General features: G+C 39.0%; 1 protein-coding gene across 16 annotated transcripts in view; it reads left to right on the top strand.

Annotated features, from left to right (window-relative positions):
• Positions 1-25,755, top strand: part of Baz2b (bromodomain adjacent to zinc finger domain 2B) — a 245,851-nt gene that overhangs the window by 146,355 nt on the left and 73,741 nt on the right. For 11 of the 16 annotated variants that reach the window (XM_037204812.1, XM_037204808.1, XM_037204809.1 and 8 more), the window contains 8 exons: positions 2,786-2,950; positions 4,081-4,274; positions 10,968-11,168; positions 11,430-11,825; positions 15,881-16,478; positions 18,749-19,033; positions 20,106-20,166; positions 20,845-20,953. In XM_037204812.1, coding sequence (XP_037060707.1) covers positions 2,786-2,950; positions 4,081-4,274; positions 10,968-11,168; positions 11,430-11,825; positions 15,881-16,478; positions 18,749-19,033; positions 20,106-20,166; positions 20,845-20,953 — 2,009 coding nt within the window. The remainder of the gene's footprint in view (positions 1-2,785; positions 2,951-4,080; positions 4,275-10,967; positions 11,169-11,429; positions 11,826-15,880; positions 16,479-18,748; positions 19,034-20,105; positions 20,167-20,844; positions 20,954-25,755) is intronic. The other 5 variants (XM_028869932.2, XM_037204811.1, XM_028869783.2 and 2 more) reach the window with 2 other exon arrangements.

Here is a 25,755-nt window from a genome sequence, read left to right as displayed (position 1 = left end):
TTCCGTATATGAGTAGTTTTTAAATTCTACCATATCAGAGCCAGGCATGCAGGCACATGACTGTAATTCTAGATCTTGGAAGGCAGAAGATCACAAGTTTAATGCCAATCTGGGCTAAACAGTGAAACCCTAGTGCCAAGAAACCTACAAAGAAATGTACTGCTTGATCAAACTGCGATTTCCTGTATGCTCTAAAATATTAGCATCACACCTGGAAATGATGGTTGTGGCTGCTGTAGTGTTTCTTAGGGATTTTGAACTTGCTTCGACTTTTATCCTGTACCTACTTATGTTACCTTTATTTTATATCTTCCGTTTGATAATTAAGTTAGTTTGTGACTAAATTTTGTTTATTTTCCTCAACTGGAAAGCTACGTAAACTTTTCGCTGAAAAGTTGTGATTTTCTGTGAAATAATGTCAGAGATTTATCTTCAGAGAAGGCCAGTTTCTTAGTTTATCTAATTGATCTTGTATGTTTGTCTCTGGGATGCCCTGTCACTGTGAGCATACATTGTACCTATTATTTTTCTCTAATGCCTACTGTATATCTGTCACATTTACAATCTTATGCTTTGACTTCTTAGTTGTTTACCAAATCTGTATATCCAACCTTAAGACATCTGTCAGAAGTGTAAGTGAAACAATTCCTGCTGGGAAACTGCAGTCTGTTTTTGTCACCTAAATGAAAACTAAGTTGCAAACCTGTTTGTAGGGATGGTCTGTACAGATTAGCCCCTCCCCAAAATGCTTCCTCCTTTTATCCATCTAAGTGCAATCCAGACAGTGGATGAGTGACTAATTGAGTAACTGGACTGCTCAGTTTTTCTGAACACTAGCTACTCCATGTGCAGTTTCAACAGTGGCCTTTGCAGTGTTTTGTCTATGCTGTTCATGATATCCCTTGGGACTGTCAGTGACCTTGGACATTACACACACACACACACACACACACACACACACACACACACCCTGGATTTCTCTGTGTAATCGTCCTGGCTGTCATGGCTCTCACTCTGTAGACCAGGCTGACCTCAAACTCACAGAGATCCGCCTGCCTCTGATCCTGAGTGCTGGGATTAAAGGCATGTGCCACCACAGCCCAGCTGGACAAGTGTTACCTTTACATATGAAGGAATATTCCTGGGACTTTCTAAAGATCTTGTAGTAAAATCTCCTGATAGTATTGTGGTGTTTTCATTTTCTGTGTTTATTCCAATCAAAAAATGAATGGCATATTGTTTAGGAGACTGGTATGAACAGAAATTACTTGTAAGTTTGGTGGATTATTCAGTTGGTAATTGTGTCCAGGATGTGATAGGAGGCAACCCAAGACTATTCTTTGGATAATTTCCAAAGTTCTTTTTTTTGTGTGTGTGTGTGTGTGTGTTTTTCGAGACAGGGTTTCTCTGTGTAGCTTTGCACCTTTCCTGGGACTCGCTTTGTAGCCCAGGCTGGCCTTGAACTCACAGAGATCCACCTGGCTCTGCCTCCCGAGTGCTGGAACTAAAGGCGTGCGCCACCACCGCCCGGCCCCAAAGTTCTTTTTAATCCACACTCTTCTTGGAAAAATAGGCTGGGCGGTGGTGGCACACACCTTTAATCCCAGCACTCGGGAGGCAGAGGCAGGTGGATCTCTGTGAGTTCAAGGCCAGTCTGGGCTACCAAGTGAGTCCCAGGAAAGGTGCAAAGCTACACAGAGAAACCCTGTCTTGAAAAACCAAAAAAAAAAAAAAAAATAAAATAAAAATAAATAAATAAAAAATAAAAATTATACAATTGGCTCCCCCCCCAAGAGTTTTAATGAAGAACTACTGTTTGAATATCTGAATTGCATTCCATGATTCTCCAATTTAGTTGTTTGATATGTATTTAAAAGAAATCAGTCATCTATAATTAAATGAGAAGTATAAAGGAGAACTCAAGCTTTCCTTATCAATATTAAAACTAGAAGCTTTATAAGCCTTTTTTGTTTGTTTGTTTGGTTGGTTGGTTTTGGTTTTTGGTTCTTTGAGACAAGGTTTCTCTGTGTAGTCCTGGCTGTCCTGGAACTCACTCTGTAGACCAAGCTGGCCTCGAACTCAGAGATCCACCTGCCTCTGCCTCCTGAGTGCTGGCATTAAAGACATGCACCACCACTACCTGGCTTATGCCTAACATTTTAATGAAAAATTATTTGTTTTGAAAATATTCTTTGAGAACTTATTTCTTAGTCTAAACAAAAAAGGCTTAATACTAAGTTTTCTGTATTTGTTTTTTATTTGGCTACAGAATTATTTAATCCATAAATGCATTTGAGATACTCATCTGATAATATTAATTACCCACCCACCAGAATTGTCAAAGCCAAATTTATATTGTATATAATTGGAGGAAAATCTTAAGAGGTTGCAGATGTCAGCTTCAAATCTAAAGTCTTGAAATAGATTAATATGGATTTAATTATTTTCCTTGTTGGCTTAGTAAATAGATGGTGTAGGTTATCAAGTCAAATGGTTCGTTTTATATTCTGAGGTTTTGGCAGTTTTTAAATTATGAAAATGTGTTATTTTTTAGCTTGAATCTAAAAAACTGTTAAGGGAAGAATCTTGAATAATGACCTAGTAATAAGAGGAGATTATACAAGTTCGAATTACCTGTTTACAGTGGGGAAAAAAAATGATCAGAACTATGTGACTTGAGCAGTTCTATCCCAGGAGAAACTTGAAACGTTGTTTCTGCAATAGTAGAAAATGGTCACTAGATGAATTTGAAAGTTAATTCAGTTTCTTTTTCTTTGATTTTGAGGTGCAGAATGGTGGCGAACCACAGACGTTCACACTCGTGCAGGAGCGCCCTTCTTTCCACCCTTACTGGGAATTCCACCAATGTTCGCTCCTCCAGCCCAGAATCACGATTCTTCATTCCATTCAAGGACTTCTGGAAAGAGTAATCGAAACGGTCCTGAGAAAGGTACTCACATGAGCATGAGTGACAAGCCAAAACCCTGTCCCATGCCCCTTTGCAACAGTTTGCTTTCAAGACCCTTTGCAGCCTTGTGCTCGATGCTTCCTTAGCATTTTGCTTGATCTTTACAATAATCAGATTACACACCTCCTGAGTTTGCAGCCGAGGTTAAATACTGTGCTAGGAAGCTCACTGATGTGCTTTAGCCGGGATCTGAACCTTGTTCTACTCCTCTTCCCTCTGCATGTCATTATCTCCTTACACCTAACTCAGTGGAATGCTGCTGCTTCTCAACTTAAGTATTAGTTTTGCCCAAGCCAGCACCCCACTACTGTGTTCTTCTTTGAAATGATCAGCATTTCTACAGTTTCTAAGTATTGTTATGATAGTATTTAGAAATTACAGTGTTGTTGATAGCCCATTGGTTTGGCTGCCTTCCTTCCTTCCTTCCTTCCTTCCTTCCTTCCTTCCTTCCTTCCTTCCTTCCTTCCTTCCTTCCTTCCTTCCTTTCCCTCCCTCCCCCTTCTCCTCCTCCTCCTCCCTCCCTCCCTCCCTCCTCCCTCCTCCCTCCCTCTCTCTCTCTCTTTCTTTCTTTCTGGAACTGTAGTTACAGACAGTTGTGAGCCACCTTGTGGGTGCTGGGAATTGAACCCCGGTCCTCTGGAAGAGCAGCCAGTTTAGATTTTAACTGCTGAGCCATCTCTCCAGCCCTGCCCATTGCTCTTTTAAATTGAGTGTTTCTAAGCAGACAATACTTACATAGAATATATTTTCTAAATATGTTTGTTTAATTTAAATGATATTCACACAGTTTAATGCTAGGAATAATTCCGTTGAATTTAATGTGTTCATAATGTTGCATGATGGTCACCCTGTATCATACTCTAAAATTTTATCTCTAAGAATTCTATACCCTGTAAGTAATCACTCCTCCCTGCCTGTCACACTGTTGTTTGTACCTTGTCTCTACAGTATTCATTATGAATCTTTCATTTAGAGGAATCATATGAGACTTTCAGTGTCTTTTTTTAACATACAGTGTTTGTGAGCTTGATCTACATTTACACATGCACAAGTACTCTGTTCCTTGTTTTGGCCAAATAATGTCCCATCATATAAGCATGTTTATTTTCAAGGTATAAATGGGTCAGTTAATGGAAACAGTGCATCATCTGTACTTGGTGTCAGTACATCTGTACTGTCCACTCCTGCTTCAAGTTCCATGGGGCAGAATCAAAGCACAAGCTCAGGTGGAGGAAACCTAAAATGTCATCAGGAACAAAGCAAAAGTCAGCCTTTGGATGCCAGAGCCGACAAAATCAAAGATAAGGTAAGCTGTTTCTTTAAGAATAAGTATGTAATGGATCAATAGATAAGGTAAATATCTTAAAAGTCAAGCCACCAGAAAATGTGGGTTAATTTCTTGTTACCAACTCTTGTTTTTGCAGTTGTATATATATATTTTTGTGTGTGTGGTCTGATTGTTCTTTATTTTATATCTAGAATCCACTTATGAGTGAGTACATACCATGACTGTCTTTCTGGGTTTGGGTTACCTCACTCAGGATGATTTTTTCTAGTCCCAGCAGATGTATATTTTTATAGCATAATGTTGATATTAGAATAGATATCTTGGAATGTTAAAACTCACAGTACCTGAACAAACAGTATAATTGGTAGTAATAGTTAGGAGTTGAACCTAAGGAATTATACAAACTAAGCTCACACTATACCACTGAGTTAGGCTCCCAGCTCCAAGACAACTTGAAGGAGACATACTAGATGCTGGCTCGATTCTAATTGCTTTCCACATCATTTTCAATTTTCCCTGTACCCTACATTTGGTGGTTGTTGTACAAATTGGAAAAAATAATTATCCAGTAAGTGGCTGAGTCAGAATTTGAAGCCAAAAATGTTAACTTGAGAGTCTCTAGTTTAGGGTAGCAAAACTAAACAATCTTTTATTATGGGGAAGTTTTAGATCATCTCACTAGATCAGTTACTCCCATACAGAATACACCCATTAGGCTTATGGAAGAGTTAACCACGTTGAGCCAGTTCTGCTCTCTATGCAAATAGTCAGTTGATTATCTCTGCACTGAACGCATTCTTCTTTTCCTTTGCCTTTTGGCAGAAGATTAGGCATTCTTAAGGGAGCGTCCTAGGCTGGGCATGGTGTCCTATATCTTTACTCCCAGCCAAGGCAGGCTGAGCTCCAGGCCAGCCTGAGCTACATAGCAAATTTTAAGCTGTTAGAGAGACCTTGTCAAAAACAGAGCTACACAAACCGAAAGCCTGGGGGCAGTGTCCTATTAGAGGAGGGATTTTTGCTGCTGATTTAGTATTTCTTTCTCTTTATTTCTGTGTCTGTCTTTCTTTAAGTTCTCTATGTATGTATATGTTTTTGCCTCCATTTGTCTATGCACTTGTGTGCCATCTCCATGGATGCCAGAAGAGGGAGTCAGATCCCTCAGGACTGGAGTTATAGTCAATTATGACCTGCCTTGTGGGTATGGGAATTGAACCTGAGTCCTCTGGAAGATCACCCTTTGCTCTTAGCTTCTGAGCCATCACTCCAGCCCCAAATTTAGTGTTTCTTTTAGGCTATGCTGACAGTGGATTCCTTTTTTTGCCAACTGATGGCCTCTAGGCTGGTAGTGTCCAAATATAGGCACTGGTATACAGAGTACTTACTCCAAAGGTGCACAGCGGCCAGTGATCTCATCAGCATCAGAGCAGTTCTGTTGTTTCAGCTCTCACAGTGGCTGCGCATGAATCTACTGCTATTTCAGCCAGGAACGGCCCCCTTCTCAGGCAGTGGCCTGGCAGGACCTTTACATCTCTCCAGATCTACCTCCTGCCATCAAATGTAGTTTTTAACTAAATCTCTATCATTCTATTTACCATTAAAGACTCATGTGAAATAAAGCTTGGATGAAAACCTTCTAGCTCAGAGAGTTTGAAGAGCATCTATCTGGCTTTCCCCCTTTGCCAGTGTCTCAGAGTGTCTCTTCAGTTGTTCCAAACCAAAAAGGACCACCACAATCAAAGTCCCTCCCTCCTACTCTCTGTGGGTCTTTCTATCCATCTTCCAGATTTCCCCTGACTTCTATGATTACTTTCTGTCAACTAGTTGCTGACTCTGCCTCCTGACCCAAGGTTTATTTTATTTAGTTAACACAAATGCAAACTGGGAGTTCACAGTGTTATCATATATCCTGCAACACAGTTTATATGCAAGTTTTGCTGAAAAATGAATGGATGCCTTTTTGGTAATTTTCCTGGTACCTACCCTAGCTGTCTGTATTCCCTATGTGTGTGCCAGGGCCTTGCTGTATGATACCTCATTCAACAGTCCTGCTATATGGTGGGCAAGAGCCACTTCTTTTCAACAAAATCAAAAGCTTAGCCTCAGGTGAATGGGATCATGGGAAAGAAACCGTCTTCCGTAATCCTACAGAAAAATCACTCTATCTGTGATTTCCTTATTATTTAGAGAGGGGCTGTTCACTATTTTTATCAGGCATCTCCTTTTATTAACTAATAGTTCTCAGAGCATGTTTTTGTTTTGTTTTGAGACAAGGTCTTACTTTGTAGGCCAGACTGGCCTGGAACCTAAGCTCCTCCTGCCTCTCACCTTCGTGTTGAGGTTGCTGGTATGTATCAGTACCCCTAGCTACTTGGTAATTCTTTGTTACCCTTTCTCATTCAGATTGCTAATATGGGTTCTGCCTTCTGACTAGATCTTAAAAGAATTGGTTCCAGATGGAGGGTTAGTGTATAATTCGCATGTATGGTAAATTCATTCCAGATTTCTAATCTTTCCAAGCTTCGGCTTCCCTTTTCAACATGATGCAAGGGAAACCCTGACATCCCAGCTGCATAAAATGTTGGCCATCATTAGGTCCAGGTTTCATTTATCCAAGACACCTTCAGCTACATTTTTATCTTTATTTTCTTGATCTCTGTTTTCTCAGCAGAAAATAGCTATTTCCCAGAAATATAGTACACCCATATAAGAGCTTGGGGAAGGTCACCTGGTGTCTCTAAGAAGCTGTACAAGACCCCAAACATTCTCTTTCTGCTTCAGACACTGAGCATTTGAGCCCGCCGGGTAAAAGATCCTCAGCTCTTCCCTGCAGGTGATTCGGTGTCGGGTGCTGCTTCCCACCTGCCGCTCTGCGGCTGCCCTCAGGTCTCCCTTAGGATGTGTTTCCAAGGGCAGGTCCCAACGGTGCATGCAGCAGGGCTCGTTCCTCATTTCTGCTGGCTCCTTCCTCTGTGTGTGACACAGCACCTGCTCACCTCCCATGCTTTAGGAAGCTAACCTCATGCATTGTATCGTTGGATGCATGTCTGCACTGTATTTCTAAAATGCAAGGGTCTAAACTTTTCAACTTTGTCATCCTGCGTCGTGGAAGTCGTGATAAAAGTCTAGGGAAACGTGAAACCTCAAGTGGTGTACAGGTTCAAGGCATTGCACAAGAAGTTTGGAAGGCATGAATGTGGAACAGGCCTAACTTGTTTTTAGTGAGGAATCTGCACTGAGAGTCTTAAGCAGAATTAGGGCTCCTCACTAAAACCTCTCCAGAAGCACATATTCAAACTTACCTGCAGACACTCCTCTTTCACGAACCATACAGACAGATCTGAGGTACCATACTGGTGCATGTAAACACCCAATTAAAGTAATAGTATAAGAGACTTGCTGTTAAGCAAAGTTTTATCTAATCTTAAAGTAGAATTTATCATAATGTAAAATTTATGATTTCATATAATCTTAAGCAGTTGTGAATTATATATGTGCCAACATGTGTTATGGTAACAGATTGCTTAAATAAAATGAACATAAAATCCTGTATTTTTACTCATTATTTTTCAAGATTAAAAGTTTTGTAAAAACTGCCTCATTAGCGCTTTCCTGTATAGTTTGAAAGAAATTTCTTCAGATAATTTGTCTGTCCTTCCTCAGGGGTGGAGTGCTGATCTCAGGCCTCCTCATTAGAGTCACTGATAAATACATTTCCTCATGTAGCTTGCTTAGATCATAGTTCAGACTAGAGTATAGAGACATACAGCCTGTTTTGAAAATAAAACTACTTAAAGTTGAAAGTATTCTGTTCTTCCAGTTACATGAATTTCTGTCCTGTGTAGCCAATTCCACCTTTAAAAATAAGACTGTCTGTCTGTTTGTTTGTTTGTTTATTTATTTGTGACTTGAAGAACATTTTAGAGAATATAAATTGACAGAGTTGCCATGGACAAAGTGTGCAGTGAACTCCAAAATTTAAATTATCATTTAAGTATAAATTATAGAATTATAATATGATCCAGCCATTCCATTTGTGGGTATATGTTCCAAAGATTTGAATGAAGAGTCTCAAATATATGAACCTGTAGTTTAATTATCATGGTAGCTAAAAAGTTTGAAAGGAAGGATCCATGTTACATTTATGTGTATGGATGTGTGCTAGCACACATTTCACAGCGCATGTGTGCAGATCGGAGCATAACCTTGAGAGCCCTCTCCCCATTTCCTCCCCATGTGTTGTCAGGCTCAGGTTAGCCCCTGGCCATCTCCCTGGCCCAGGAGTTGGTGTTTAATGTGTTTAGTGTTTCTGTGTCACAGATGGAAAAGTTCTGACAATCATGTGACAATCTGAATGTTTTTAATAGTACTGAGCTGTGCACTTTAAAATGCGTAAACGCTGAAGTTCAAAGTGCAGGTTCTCTGCAGACTTTAAGGAGGCTGGCCTCTGTTGTCGCTCCTTCCAGCAATGGCTGCTCCTCCAGAATCCAGTGCACTTGCCCTTTGCTCTGAAGAGCCATCTGAGTTGAGGTCTGTTGGCCTACCCTCCCTTATCACTTGCCACTTTGTCCTGTTGACTGTGCTCTGACTTGCCCAGAGTCCAGTTAGTGGCTTTTCCACCGCTGCCCTCCTGCGCTCGTTCTCCCTTGAGCTCAGCTCACCAGGTCCTGACGACAGCAGCACAGTCCTCCCTTCACCCTCCGGCACAGGGTGTGCACTAACGCTCCTGTTGTTAAATGTGACTCGCCACTCAGGATAATTTGATGTCTCCTGTTCTCACTAGCAGATTTTAAGTCTGTTCCTCATATCCTGTATCCCCAAAGATTTAAGCACCTATACGTAGCAGATAACATAGCTTTGTTTTGTTACTGAGAAAAGTATATAGTGAAATTAAAGTTCAAGCGAGTTCTAAGAAACTCTGTCATCAGATGGAATGAAATTAAGCAGCTCTCCTTTGATCATTTTTATGTGTTCAAGATGATTTTTAAAAAGTTTTCATAAAAGTAAAGAGACATTACCTAATTAATTTACAAATACAACATGTGTGCGTGCACGCACGCGCACACATACACACATATGTACACCATTCCTAGGGACTTTGTAAATGAAATTGACTGAAATGATTGGGAGTAGGTACAAGTTCTACTTAATCGTTGCTCTATCTTTTCAACATTCCTCCTTTTCAGTCTTCCTATCAGTTGGCTTTTATTGTGGTTACATAACTAGTTTTGTAGTTCAGCTCCTGATTTATCTTTTTAACATTCCTCCGTTCCTGTAATGTGTTTGGATATAATCCCCCTTCTTCACCCTTTCCTCCTCCCGACTTCGTGCTTGCTGATGGCTGCTCTCTGCCGTATGTGCTCTTCCCTCCCTCGCCCTCTCCCTGCTCCGTCTCACCACCCTCCAAGTAGATTATTGTCGCCTGTATGTACATGGCTGTAGGACCATCTGCTGGAGCATGAGTAACCCCTCACTGCCTGCATCCCTAAGAAATGTGGTCTTCCTGCTCCCAGTGGCCATCATTGCCAGGAGCTTCTCAGGTATGGGTTGATCTTCAGGAGCCCTCCCCCATCCTTGCTGCGGGTTGGGCTAGCTTATTCTTCAGGTCTTGTACAGTCACAACCACTTTGAATCGTGTGTGCCACTATAATTTCATGTCCCCCAAATACTCTTTCACTACAGGCATCCATACCTTCTGACCATTTCTTAAACATAGCCTACTTTTTAAATATGAACTTTTGTCAGCTTTTAATATTTTTCCCAATGAAGTCTTAAATATTCTAGAAATAGCTTTTTCCCTATGCGATTTCTTCATTTCTTTTTAAATTTTTTAAAGGCAAGGTTTCACTGTATAGCCCTGGCTGGCCCGGGTTCACTATGTAGACCAGGCTAGTCTGAAACTGGTAGAAACTCCTGCCTCTGCCTGCTGCCTGCTGTGTTGATATGAAATAGTCTTAGAAAGGATCACATTTCCTGACATAGCACCACAAATCTTCTGCTGTCTGCCATGTCTTCCATGTGTCACTCAACACAGATGCAATTGTTTGCTTTTCTATGAAAAATGCTTCCTCCTCTCTCCTCCATTAGACTGAGTTTCCTGTGTGCAAAGATTCATGGTGGCACAGAGTTACAGTAGGTACTTCAAAAGGTTCTTTGGCACATCTTAGGTAAAAGTTTGTCCCTTTACTATATAAATAGACAGCTCACACTAAATCTGTGTAATTATTTTGTGAACTACCATTTAAATGGTGCACTATTTGAAACATAGGTAAATCTACATATGTATGATATTTATATTTTAACTGTTCTACATGGGACATTGTTATTAAAAGCCATATTTTATGCTTTATGCATAAGAATACAATTTACACATTAAGCAACATAATAGAATTATTTGATATAGTTTTAAGTAGGAGAATATAGGGAATTTTTTCAGGTTACGAAATCAATCCCTACCCCATAACAATATTTCAGATCATTGTTTTCTAAACAGATTAACAGGCAAATGCATTAAGTGACAAGCCATGTCAGAACTTACACTTTCTGTTGATGATTTCCTGTCAAATAAGTTAGCTAATAATAACCCTCATGATAAATCATTTCTCTTTTGATATTGAAGATATTGTTTGAAAATTAAATTAAAAGAGCATATCTTTTACTGAAACCTGAATTTCTTCAAAAGTATAGCTTACCAAGTAACGGCTCTTTGTCCAGAAACCTAGGAAAAAAGCTATGGAAAGTTCTAGCAACAGTGATAGTGATTCGGGCACATCGTCAGACACCTCCAGTGAAGGCATCAGTAGTAGTGATTCAGATGATCTCGAAGAGGAGGAGGAAGAAGATCAAAGTATTGACGAGAGTGAAGAGGAGGATTCTGACTCAGAGACTGAAGCACAACACAAAAGTAACAACCAGGTATTGTTTTGCATGTGTCTCAACCTTGTTCACAGTTAGGAGGGAGAGCCTTCATCTCGCCTATAGCCTGTTTTGTTAATAACCTTCAGTTCTTTCCCACAGACAAGTGCTTTTAAAGGGTGTTATGTGTTCGTGACCTCTGTGTTATGTCTCTGTCATAGTGATTAACAATACTCTCTAAAATATTCTCTTTCTCCACGTTTTACCACTTGATGCTCTTAATGGATGCCAAGATAACTTCCTTTTAAATTTTATTTCCAGGTGCTATTACATGCTATTTCAGATCCAAAAGCAGATGGACAGAAAGCAGCTGAAAAAGCCCAGGAAAAAAGACTACAGCAGCCATTACCTCTTGTGTCTGAATCCCAGACCCACTCATCATTCCAATCCCAGCAGAAGCAGCCTCAGGTTTTGTCACAGCAGCTTCCATTTATTTTCCAAAGCTCTCAGGCAAAGGAGGAATCTGTGAACAAACATACCAGTGTAATACAGTCTACGGGATTGGTGGCCAATGTGAAACCTTTGTCTTTGGTAAATCAAGCCAAAAAGGAAACATACAGGAAACTCGTAGTTCCTTCTTCTGATGTACTTAAAGCAGGGAATAAAAATACCTCTGAAGAATCTAGTTCTTTGACCAGTGAATTGCGATCCAAACGGGTAAGTTAAATATTATGTACACAAGAATCTTAGTGCTGGGGTTTTATTACAAATGGGGCTAAGGTGTAGCTCAGTTTGTAGCACTTGCTCAAATGTGGAGCACAGCACTAAGTTTGATCCTCAACTCCAGACTTTTTATTTATTTATTTATTTATTTATTTATTTAGTTAGTTAGTTAGTTAGTTTAGTTCATGTGCATTGGTGAATTGCCATGGGTGTTGGGTCCCCTGGAACTGTTATTACAGACAGCTGTGAGCTACCATGTGGGTGCCAAGAATCAAACCCAGGTCCTCTGGAAGAGCAGTCAGTGTTCTTAACCATTGAGCCATCTCTCCAGCCCCCTCAACTCCAGATTTTATGCTATGGATGTAGCTCAGTGGTAGAGTAAGACTAAGGTTCAGTTCCCCACATTCCCCAAAGCTGTGTTTTCTGATTTTATAGTCATAAACTATTTCATATACTTCTGACAAAACTATTGCGTCACCGACCCCTTCTACTCCCGTTTACTATTTGGGCAGTAAGCGTATATTATAGTTGAATAAGACATGTTTTATAATTACTTTTGTGTAAAATTAATGCCTCCTTATTTTAATATTAATGTTCTCTGTTGAAGAAATTAACTTTTGTGTAATTTACCTTTACTCTTAGAATTTAAGTCTAAAACTTTTTTATAAAAAAATCTTTTTTCAGGAATAGCACAGTGGCATATGCCCATATTTCTTCTACTGTAAAGCCCAAAGCAACCATTGTTTTGTTGGTTTTTATTTTTTAATTTTATACATCTGTGGGGTGCGTGCATTCTAATTAAAAGTTTTAATGTTCTTACTGTCTAGAGATCATTCCAGAAGTATACACAAGTAATTGCAAGTATTTTATGTAAACACACATTTCTTTCTTAAATGTGTATGGATGTCGTGTGTGTGTGTGTGTGTGTGTGTGTGTGTGTGTGTGTGTGTGTGTGTGCGCGCGCGCGCTGCCTGTGGTTGCTGGGAACTGAACCTGGGTCCTCCGGAAGAGCAGCCAGTGCTCTTGACCACCTGGAGCCCATCTCTCCAGGCCCGTGAACAGACATTTTTATTAGACTCAATTCTAAATGATATTATCCACATGCCTTATTTAGCATTACAGAATATATTATGAGTACTTCTCTTAAAATAGTTTTCTTTATAGAGCACTGTAACATATTGAATTTCTCGTTTATTTGTTTATTTCTTATGACAATCTGTTTTGCTCCACATTACCTGCTATTAATTTTTCGGTCTTGTCATTAGGCTATGAATTCCTGATTTATTTTATCATTGATTCCTTTGACATTTACATTGTGAACATGTAATTTAAATTAGTATGTGTGAATAAAATATATATATTGACCAAAAGTAGAATGTGATCTGGCAATCAAGTCAGACCTGGAGGATTTTTTTTTTTTTTTTTTGCATTTGCAGAAAATGAGATAAGGGCCAATAAAGTAAGACCTTAGATGTAGGACTGTCCTTCAAACCCATCTGTCCCCATACACTGGCATGTGGGTAGTTGATGCTTTAAAACAGCAATAGATTTTCTACTAGTAAACACCATTATTAGATACTTTTCATAGCAACAATGGATAGTATGTGTAGTCTTAAGATTACCTGACTTGCCTTGAAATAAAAATGTAGTAACCTTTGTTTATTCCTGAAAGCTGTGGGTATAAACGTATGGTATGAGATTGTTTAGAGCTAAAGCAAGGCGTAGTTGCTGAAATTTAAAATATGAATGTACAGTGATAACTTTGCTTTCATGGAACCATTCGTTCCAGTATTAAAAGGAAACATATATTGCTTAGTAAAAGGTTTATTATATGACAGCTACGTCCTAAGAGCTGAAACATTGGATTTTTCTACCAGAAAAAAATTTTATCTGAGAATCATAGTATAAAATTCTTTTCACAAAAGGAACACATCGAATAAATACTAATTAAGAACTTGGTGATGGGTTGCATTTAGTAAGAATGTAGTAGCATTTGTTTACAAAAATTATTTGAAGAATTTAATTTTTTCTGTATGAGTTTTTTGCCTGTATTGATATAGTTTGCACCACATGTGTACCTGATACCGAGGTGATCAGAAGAGGGGTCAGATCATCTTGAACTTGAGTTATGGGTGGTTAAGAGCCACCATGTAGGTTCTGGGAACTGAATCCTGGTTCTCTGCAAGAATAACAATGCTCTTAACCGCTGAGTCACCTCTCCACTCCTGCTTTTAAAAATTAACATAATATATTTTAGTCATTCAAAATTATTATATATTATCTCAATTATACGAACAAATTTTACATTTTTAAAAATTTCAGGTAGTTTTATTTAAAGATGTAGTATTCTCCTATTTTATACATATAAGTTTTTCCTGCGTGTATGTCTGAGTACTGCATTTGTGCTTGGCACTCACAGAGGCTAGACTAGGTCATGGGAACCCCTGTATTTGAGTTGCAGACAGTTGTAAGCTATCCTGTGGCTACTGGTAATTGAACCTCCCAGGTCTTCTGGAAGAGCAGTCAGTGCTCTTAACCACTGAGCCATCTCTCCAGCCCCTGAAGTAGTTTCTAATATCTGGTTTCCATTTTTATTCATAGAAGTAAATTTTATGGTTTGTTTTTCTATAAATTTTCCCCACAATAATGGCTATTCTTATGAAAGTTTACTTGGTTTCCTCTCATGCTGGGTATTGAACCCATGGCCTTGTGGAAGTACTCAGCTGCTAAACCTAGCACCAAACTCCCCATTGGCCTCCCAATATCTCAAAATTTTGCTTTGAAAATCTTTTCTAGCTGTACATGATGGCTCATGCCTGTAATGCCAGCTGAGGCTAAAGCCAGAGAATTACAGTGGGTTGGAGGACACTCTGGGTGACAGTGAGTCCCAGGATGACCTGGGCTATAGAATGAGATTCTATCTCAAAGGACAAGAAATAAACAAACAAAAGACTTTCTTCCTCAAGAAGTCATTTGGTACTGGAGTATTAGTTTCAAGTGTGTTTCAAGTACAGGACTATCAGTAATGCTTTTAGCAAGACCGTAAATGACAGTTTCTGCTACAGAAATTTATCAGAAATGCAAACTTAGCTCTTTACATTATGCATACAAACCTGTATAATCAGAACAAAATTAGAGAATCACATGTTGAGGCATATGCTGTAATCTCATAACTTGGGAATTAGAGGCCGGAAGATCAGGACTTCAAGGCCATCCTAGCTACATGAGTGGTACTCTGTTTCAAAAAAGGGGAGAAAAAACAAAAACAAAACAAACAAAAAACTAGTAGGTTGTTGTTGTTGTTGGATATTAGTAAGGTAGATCACTCCGGGGAATGGAGTAAAGAATGAATGTTTCTGACTGAGACGAATGTGGAAAGCTACTGAGTTAGAGCATGAAGCATGGGCACTCTCTTGTCAGGAACAGTGCATATAGACAAATGATTTTAGCAAGTTGTGGGAGGAGGAGGAGAAGTGTGATACGGCGCTGGCCTTAGCAGCAGTCCAGTCAGCCAGAAAGGAAGGCTAGTGAGTATTATGAGATGATGTGCATGCTACTGAATTCACAAGGTTGGCAGTGCGCCCAGAAGCTAATAAAAGAAAACTAATACAAAGTTTGCGTTCTCATATCGTATTTGTTGGGATTTGGAAAGGAAGAAATAACAGCATGTTTGAGCGATATTTAATGAATGAATCCAAGCACATGGTAATAATAGACTAGTTTTTTTTTGGGGGGGGGGTATTTTTAGAGTTTCAGGATTGGATTATTCTGAAAATGAGAGAGAGCACCAGTAAGGAGAGGGCCAGCCTAGAAACCCAGGCCTTTTGAGTGGATAGAGCGAATGAAAGTGTGACTATTAATATGTATATGTAAGTCTGGCCATGGTTCCACCGCCAGTTGTCATTGCTGACACGCCTGCCCCACGCCTGTAGGTCATGCTTTCAGTTTCTCTGTGAAGCTGTATGTACTCTGATACCGACAAACAGAAGCCGTCCTTGTTTTCTGTCTCATTGGTTTTCTGTTTTGTTTTCTTACTTGTGTTTCATCAGGAACAATATAAACAGACATTCCCATCACAAGTAAAGAAACAAGAGTCGTCGAAGAGCCTGAAGAAGGTTATTGCAGCTTTGTCAAATACAAAAGCAACCTCTAGTTCACCAGCACATCCAAAACAACCATTAGAAAACAACCACCCTAATCCGTTTTTGACAAATGCACTTTTAGGGAACCACCAACCAAATGGAGTTATTCAAAGTGTCATTCAAGAAGCTCCCTTAGCACTTACTACCAAAACTAAAATACAGAGTAAGATGAATGAAAATGTTGCCAGTAGCACCCCATTTTCCTCACCTGTCAACCTGAGCACAGGTGGGAGAAGAACTGGCAATCAGACCCCTGGCCTGCCCTCCACCTCTCCCATACTGCACAGTCAAGGGAAGGAGAAAGTGGTTAGCAATAACGTAACACCACTGAAAACACAGCATCACTCTCATCCTGCAAAATCTTTGGTGGAACAGTTTAGAGGAACGGATTCAGACATTCCCAGCAGTAAAGACTCTGAAGATTCAAATGAGGATGAGGAGGAAGATGATGAGGAGGAAGATGAAGAGGATGATGAAGAGGATGAGTCTGATGACAGTCAATCAGGTTATTTTCTGTTTTAAAATTTGAAGTCTATTTCCAAATATGTAGCAAAATGGTTGGAAAAAAATCTTAATTTACACACTTGAAATCATTGTCATTCACTGTTTCTTATACTCAGTAAATTAGAAAAGTAGTTGATATTGAAGTTCGAAGTTAAATCCTAGCTTCTCATTCCCCTGGATTTAAATGACAACTTGTAAAGTGGATATGCTGATGCAGGAAGTGAACAATTTGATTAGCTTACTGAATTTTCACTTAATTCAGGAGCACTTATCCACAGTGTAATTGCTACTCTTTTTAAAAATAATTTCTAGCCAGATGGTGGTGGCCTATGCCTTTTATACCATGAGAGGCAGAAGGAGGCAGAGCTCTGAGTTTGACACAGAGAATCTCTCTTTAGAAACAACAACAACAACAACAATAATAATTTTGAGCCGTATGTAGTGGTGCATGTGTTTAATCTCAGCACTCAGGAAGCAGAAGCAGATGGATCTCTGCATTTGAGGCCAGCCTGATCTATAGAGTGAGTTCAAGGATAGCCAGGACTACATAGAGAAACTCTGTCTGGGGAGGGCAGGAACTATTAGTTCCTTGAGAACTTCATTCAATATGTTTTAATACAGTCACTGTAGGAGACCAGCCACCACATTTACTTACCCCAGGGACTCTTGAGGAATAAGGGATAAGAGACTTAGTTAGAAATAGAGGGGAGAGAAACAAAGAGAAACACAGGATAGACTCGGGTGTGCCTGGATCCTTATCCATCGGCCCAGAACTTTATTCCAAAGGTCTGTTTATAACAATGCCAAGGGATGGCGCAAAAGACCTCCCCCTTGCTAGTTACAGTCAAGTATAGACCCTTACAAACACCTGGCCAGTGGTCCAATCAACCTCCCATGCAGTCCTGCTGAGTACAACCACTAGGAAACCTAGTGGTTCCAAGTCCCCTGCGCCTTCCTCTTTCCTCATTATCCCCCTTCCCTTCTCCCTAGCTTTTTGTCTTTTACCTATATCAAGGCCAATATTTGCTGTCCAAATATTCTTGGTTATATTTTATTCTCTCCTGCTACTTATTAAAACATTACAGGATATCTTTAAAATTATTCACCATGGTCATTCAAAAAGAACCAAATGGGGCTGGAGGGATAGCTCAGCCATTAAAGGCTAGGCTCACAACCAAAAAAGAACCAAATGTCAAGTCCTTTTTGATATCAGAATTTACTAAGTAACATGGAGTCATGAACTTAAGCCTTGATTAAATTTTCATTTTCTCCGTAGTATTTTCTTTCATTTAAGAGAGACTGCTTCTAAACACATAAAATGCAAGACAACTAAAAATTTAAATACAGAGATTACATAAATATGTTTGTAGTTATGTTTATATGTGGATTTATTACTGGTCAGCCAGAAATTTTTTAGTAACCAATGTGAACAGGAAAAGAGTCACTGTACAATTTACTGTCCTCATAATGTAAAATCCTGAAAGGTGCTTCCTGTAAAAACTAGCTTTTCCTGAACCCCAGTGCAGGCAGTAGGCCCACAGTGGTGAGGGCCACCTACATGCTGCTCTGCGCATCTCTGTGGTATCATCTTGTGTTTATCTAGAGTTTAACAATCCGTTCTTGAATGTTGCATGGCTAGAGGAGTATTACTAATATATGTGTTAATATATCGGACATTACAGCCAGGACAGACCTCCCCCAGCCAGTCTTTTGCCCCTCCACAGTTATTCCTGTGAGCATAGTTTGTGAATCTCGAGACGCCTGATGAAGTCTTTACAGAACTAGGAAAACTACAGCTACAAAAGCAGAACACCAAACCGGAACCCTGCCCTAAACAATCGTTTTCTTTTGTGCAGAATCGCAAATGACAGACTGATGGTTGTCCCAGGACAGTGAGATTAGCACAGGAGACTGTAAACTCTGGCACTTGTCAGTTTGCTCAACAATATCCCTTCTTTTACCTAACTTTCTCTATTAAGTTGAAATTAATTTTGAAAGCATTAAGCTGAATTGAAATGTGAAGTGTCATGTGGGAACTATTTCATGATTCAAATACTAAGTAAAAGTGTTTTGAGAGGAATTTGAGGAGCTGTAGTCTCCATACACTTTACTCAAATAGCTTATGAGATGGTTTTACATTTACACTTACTCTTGGGAAATTGCTTCCTTGAATTCTCAGTATACTGGTTCTGAAATACTCCCTTTCGGTGCAAACTTCAGGTGATTGGTTATGACCTAGTTATAATATCCAGGTGCTTCTTTACTTCCCAGAATCAGATAGTAATTCAGAATCAGATACAGAAGGCTCAGAAGACGACGAGGAGAAAGACCAGGAGGACTCAGATAGTGACACAGAAGGGGAGAAAACTGCCACGAGCCTCAACCAGACAACCTCCTCTGCCAACAGCACCCCCATCAGTCTCACAGCTCACTCAGCACCTCACAACCTCCACATAGGAAGCGCCCCAGGCTCTGCTCCTGCTGCCCTGTGCTCTGAGTCCCCGTCTCCTGCTTTCCTTGGTACTTCTTCCACACTCACTGCAAGTCCACACTCTGGTACTACCCTTTATTTCTATCCATGTACAGTCAAGGCAGACTGCAGCAGGGACTGCTGTCTACACAGCTTTGGGGAGAGGAGCTCGTTGTGACCATCTATTGCTCTAGATTTGTAGATTGCCTAAGAAACATGCAGTTTGAAAAGATTTCATCCATTGCCTGAGACTTTAATTTTTTTTTCCCTGTGGTTTTTATTTTAAGAATCTAATTGATGATCCCTCTTGATTTTGAATCTTTTCTTATTTTATGTTCACTCTTTAATTTAGTATGGAATTCAATTCAGACTTGGATTTTTGTGTTTTACATGAAATGATCACCTGGGCAATTAAATGCCTGCTCACTCACTGTACAGTCAACATCTTCAGATTTTTTTTTTTGAGTGAATAGCATTCTTAATCCATAGAATACTATCTTTTTACATACTTGATTTCTTATAAACATCTAGGCATTTTCATTTTAAATTTCCTACATTTAACAATCCAAGGCTACTCTGCATTCTCATTCAATAACTAAGAAAATATGGGTTTGTATAGTAATTTGCTACTGTTTTACTTATTTTACTTTCATTAGCACTTTCTAATTTTTGCTTTATTTACAACAAACAAGCATGATGTCCTACTAATTTTATATTTATTTGTATTTGTCTTAAAAGTGTACATATAATCACAATCCCATTCCTGTGCGGTTTTGACTAAAGGCCTGTTACTGTTTGAGGCCATGGGTATATATGCGCATAGAAATTAAATTGTCTTTAAACATTTGAGCCAGCCTTTCAAATTTGTAGTGTTTATCTCAAAATCTCATAGACTTCCGAAGAAAATGAAGTGGTTTTGAAACCTAGCCACTGTTTCCTTTCTGATTGGCGCTTCTGCTAATGACAAGAGAAATGCTTTTCTAGAGAAAGCCTGGTGTCTGTCTTAGGGCAGATGGGGAAACCTCTTCTGTCTTACATAGTGTGCTTTGTCAAAAACACCTAGAAATAATGCAGTTTTCATAAATATACTAATAATCTGTCAGAGGACTGTCACCTGTACATTTGAACAGCTCATGTCCTGGTTGACTTTCCTTAAAGGTACATCCAAGAGAAGAAGAGTGACAGATGAACGCGAGCTGCGTGTACCTCTGGAATATGGGTATGCCACACAAGGCTCTCCTCCCTTAGTGCCTGAATATTTCATATATACTTGATTTCTTGTTCTCTCCTCTCTACGTAATTAGTGATTAGAACATAACAAAAGGCAAAATGCTGATTTACCAGAAAACTGAAAGCACGTCTAATGCCTCATGAACCTAAAGAAGGACAGTGTTGGGGTGGGCTCATGTGACTGGAATGAACCAACGGCTGTCACATGTCAGAGAGCCGAAGAATACTAGCAGAAGGCTTTGTCAAGAGAAAAGTAAAGAGCAGTGAAAGATGTCATGGTAAAGGCCGAAGTACTCAAGGGAAGATTAGTTTATTTGGTTCTATTAGGGCCACAGAGCTAGAGAGGCGTGCGTGTGCTCTTTGCACTTGGAGTTTTCTGCTCTTCAAAGAAACAGTCCATGTTACTCAATGCATAAGCCCTCAAAGTAATTCCAGCAGTAATTATTATAAAACTTGATAGTTCAATGTTTTCAAGTCAAGTCTTTAATTCTGTAGATGAATTAGTTAACTAAAAATCTAAATCGTTTTAAAATAAATGTATTTGGGTTATATGATTAGTTTTTCTCATTTTAATGTTTTATGAAGAGCATGTTACTTTTTTTTGACTTTTTAAAAGTTTTCTTAATTAAATGAAGTATCTTACAATGCTCATTTCTGTTATATGTAGCTGGCAGAGAGAGACAAGGGTAAGAAACTTCGGTGGGCGCCTTCAAGGAGAAATGGCATATTATGCTCCATGCAGCAAGAAGCTTAGGCAGTACCCTGATGTGATAAAGGTAAATACGTTTCTCCAAGTTTCGTACATTTGGTTCTGATACAGCATTCTAACACAGAGGGGAAATGCACTTCTTTCTCAGATGAAGTTCCTTGGTACAAAATATTCTCTTGTATGGGTCTGATGTGCTTAACCTAAATTGCTCACCTAAATATAGCTTCTTTATGAAATATGCAAGACATTAATGTCTTGAAAGCTAGCTGCACATCAAAGATGGCTTATAATTATCAAAACCTGAAATGGAAAAACATTTTTTTTTCACTCAGCAGAAATTGAAAAATAGCTATCCCAAGGGGCAATTTTAGCTTCACTGCAAAATTAAGAGTGGGTGGCTTCTATGAAGCTAGAGATGACCCGCGGATCTACCTTTTAAAGTAGTCTTTGGACCAAAAGTGGCACTATAACCTAAATGAGTAAGTCTCTCCGACTCTAGAGCATTGCCTTTGTCAGCTAACATGCAGTGCTGTGATGATTACTCAGGAAGACCTCAGTGCTCTCTTCCAGTGACAGAGGGCTTTGATGTAATGGTGTTTTTTATACTTAGCTAAACTCTTTCCTGCTTATTAATTGTATCAACAGTTTTGTACTTTATGTCAATATAAAAATACATGCATTGTTTGTCTAAAGTTTTACCCCAGAGTGATAAAACAGTTTTAGAAAAACTAGTTTGAACTGGCAGTTCATGAGACACTGCAAAAAATTATTTTGAACACCACGTGGTTTGAGGACAGGATTTTGTCATCTGAGCATACCACATTATGTGATCCATTGCATTCTTTACATGTTTTTTTTAATTTGGGAAGTAGAGATCCTTAGTATTAGGTGAGTGGAAATTCTAGTGTTTTGCAGGAATTGGGCTTTCAGTTATGCACATTTTTGAACATATTAGCACAGTTGCCTCTGAACTTGTGAATTATATATACAACTTTACACTCACTCCCCAAAAACAACTTCCCAAGAAGGTCTCATTTATGTGATGTTTCCTTGGAGATCATCCCTTTCCTCTTACATTTACCTGTAAATGCTTATTCAATTCCTGTTATCTTTACCAGTCCTGTTGAAAGCATTTCTAGTTTAGGGAGTGATGAAAGGTAGATTCTTGTTAACCATGCATAATCCTGTCATTCCAAACAATAAAATAATGTCCATTTTCCTTCAGTTTCTTCATCTATCATATAGAGATAATAATTGTAACATTTCTTCCTTATGAGATTATGGCCAAGTTAAAATGAGATAATATGCAAGAAACTGTTTCAGATAGGTTCAGATGCTCAGCGAAGTAGATAGTGTTTTCTTGATCAAGCCTCTTCCCCTTTGGGCCAGTTATAAGGCACAGAAATGTTTTGATTTTGTTTGTGTGTTTGTTTTCTGGAACTAACGATTTCTTTGTGAAAAGGCATGCCTTTCCATGTTGTCTTACTCAGAAAATTAAGCAGATCCCAAGGTCACATAACCTCAGTAAGGCAGAGCTGTTAATGAATGAATGAGGAGCTGAAGGCTCTGGAAATGTGTTTTTTGTACAAGTCACATAAGTGTAGCTGGAGTTTTCTCTAGTCCCACCGGGGCCCGCAGCCACTCAGACCCAAGTAAACACACAGAGACTTACATTACATATAAACTGCATGGCCATGGCAGGCTTCTTGCCATCCAGTTCTTATATTTTAAATTAACCCTTTTCTATTAATCTATAAGTTGCCACGTGGCTTGTGGCTTACCAGTACTTTACGTCTTACTTCTCACGGTGGCAATGTCTGGCAGTGTCTCCTGACTGTTCCCAGAATTCTCCTCTCTGTTTGTCCCGCCTATACTATACTCCATGCCTGGCTACTGGCCAATCAGCATTTTATTTATCAACCAAATCAGAGCAACACATTCACAGCATACAGAGCGATCAATATCCACAGCACATAAACCTTTTCCAGGTGTTACCATGAGGACTGTGTTGTGTTCAGTTCTAATTGTCTCCTTACTGCTGGTTCACAATGCCAAAAATTTTGATTATTGGGTTTTTCTTGTTTTGACTTATTTTTTTAAAAATTAAATTTATTTATTTATTTATTTATTTATTTATTTATTTATTTATTTATTTATTTTGTTTTTCGAGACAGGGTTTCTCTGTGTAGCTTTGCGCCTTTCCTGGATCTCACTCTGTAGACCAGGCTGGCCTCGAACTCACAGAGATCCGCCTGGCTCTGCCTCCCGAGTGCTGGGATTAAAGGTGTGCGCCACCACCACATGGCTTAAAAATTAAAATTTTTTATTTCAACTCAGTTTGTCACCATATTTTTTTTTTAATCTGAGTGAGCCACTGTGTTTTAAATAAACTCCCTACATACTAGTTCAGATTTTTACTAAGAGACATTTTGGAAGGAAGAATTATTAGAAATTCTTCTTTTTAATCTTTGATTCATCGTTCTGATCTTTATAACAGAATCGTCTTATGTTTTTTTTTATTCAATAAACTTTTGCTCTGAGGGGAAAGCTAATTGTTATTCAATACATGAAAGATTTTTGGTATTGTATCAATATAATTAGACTTAATCTATAAGGCCTCATTACACAGAGCAGAATGTTCTTTGACATTCATTCACTTTTTATTAAACACAATCAGTGTTCAGCAGAGTGTCTTGTTGAAATCAATTTCAGGTAAGAACTTGGATGAGTTATTAGAGCTGTAACATGTTGAGCAACCAACATTTCAGAGTACACAGGGAAGATAACATAAATTCTGATACCAGCTTTTAGTTCAGAAATGTTAGTTAAATTCACTTCAAAGTACTTCTAGAGAGCTATGGCTAAAGGTACCCAAGAAAATGTTTTACTTAAAGAATTAGAAATGTTCATGCTTTCAAAATTCTTATAGGTGTTAGCCGGGCGGTGGTGGCGCACGCCTTTAATCCCAGCACTCGGGAGGTAGAGCCAGGCGGATCTCTGTGAGTTCGAGGCCAGCCTGGGCTACCAAGTGAGTTCCAGGAAAAGGCGCAAAGCTACACAGAGAAACCCTGTCTCGGGAAAAAAAAAAAAATTCTTATAGGTGCAAAGTGATAATATATTTTATATATTATATTATTCATGTTTAAGCATAGGATCAATTAGAAATTTATATAATTATATAAGAATTTTCTGTGAAAGTTAATGGGTTATCCTTTTGTTAGAGTAACTGATGGGAAAGATTTTTTTCCTTTAGTGTTGAAAACAAACAAACAACAATTTAAATCAGAAGCTGCCTGTACCACTTCTCAGGCTTAGCCTAGTCTGCCATCTGGCCTTGCACTTCAGAACTGGGTCCACAGTTTTCTCCCAGGGGCTATCAATTGAGTACCTTGTTGGCTTGATGCTACTATAGTTGTAAGCCTTCACAACGGACTTGATCTTTGACCTTTTGGTGACTTCCTTCTTGGCCATGGTGGTCACCTTTTGGGATTGTTGTCAATACCATCCACTACAGCATAGTCTAGGGGAGGTCTGAGGTGTGATCATTTTAATGAAGGCTTTGCACTGGAGGAGCATCCAGCCAGAACAAATACCACTTTCCCAAGTTTCCCAAACTTTTCCAATTCAACAGCAGCCAGCAAGCACAAAGCCGGAAGGAAAGTTGATTAGCTAAATTTTTGGAGGTTATAAAATACGGTTTGGCACAAATGCATTATTGTCACACAATAATAGTTTTCTCTGTGTTTAAAATACTTCTAGCTTTATACAAATTGTATAAAAGTTTGATGGCTAGCCATATATTAAAAACACAAGTGCATACTCCAAATGGAGGCTAACTAGTACGGTGTTGCGTGTCTGCAGTCCCAGCAGTGGATGAAAAGGGGGGGACATTGCAAATTCGAGGCCAACCTGGTCTGCATATTGGGTTTGTGTTTAAAATATAACACCAACAAAAATCCAAAAAGGGGGAAAAACATAAATATGTCAAAACTGATAATGGCTTTAATTGGTCATGGTAGAAGAGATTGTTTTATTCTTCTGTTTTTTTGTGTTTTCATGTTTTACTCATCTCTTTTGTGTGTTTTCTGTGTTCTAAAATTTATTTGAATCAAATATAGGATGTGGAAAATAGTTTGCTTTCCAAAGTAATATTTCTCTACCTTGTAACGCAATACAGCTAAGAACTTTTTATTTTTAAAATGCAGGAAAATTGAACATAAGGATATCAGGTGCTAGCCGGGCGGTGGTGGTGCACACCTTTAATCCCAGCACTTGGGAGGCAGAGGCAGGCGGATCTCTGTGAGTTCGAGGCCAGCCTGGGCTACCAAGTCAATCCCAGGAAAGGCGCAAAGTTACACAGAGAAACCCTGTCTCGAAAAACCAAAAAAAAAAAAGGATATCAGGTGCTCTATATGTGATATGTGTATTTGGTGTTTAAGAGGAAATAAATGTTTTTTGTACGAATTTATTGTCATTTTAACTACTCAATAGCTTTCCTTGGAAATACATTTTCTTTCTCTCTCTCTCTCTCTCTCTCTCTCTCTCTCTCTCTCTCTCTCTCTCTCTCTCTCTCTCTCTCTTTTTCCTTCTTTCTAGTTTTTCCAGACAGGGTCTCTCTGTGTAGTTCTGGCTATCGGAACTTGATCTGTAGGCCAGGCTGGCCTTGAACTCACAGAGATCTGCCTACCCCTGCCTTCTGATTGCTGGTATTAAAGGCGTGTGCCACCACCGCCTGGCTTGGAATATGTTTTCTAGTCGTCTTTGTTCTTCCTTTTATGATATGCCAGAGGAACACCAATTGTTCATTCTAATTTTACCTAAAGGAGTAAATAATTCAAAATATTACAAAACTCTTATCAGATAGGTAAA

The sequence above is a fragment of the Peromyscus leucopus genome, chromosome 4 (assembly GCF_004664715.2).
Source record: "Peromyscus leucopus breed LL Stock chromosome 4, UCI_PerLeu_2.1, whole genome shotgun sequence".
NCBI classification, from domain to species: Eukaryota; Metazoa; Chordata; class Mammalia; order Rodentia; family Cricetidae; genus Peromyscus; species Peromyscus leucopus.
Note: the sequence above shows the minus strand (reverse complement) of the source record. Positions and strands in the feature narration are given on the sequence as shown.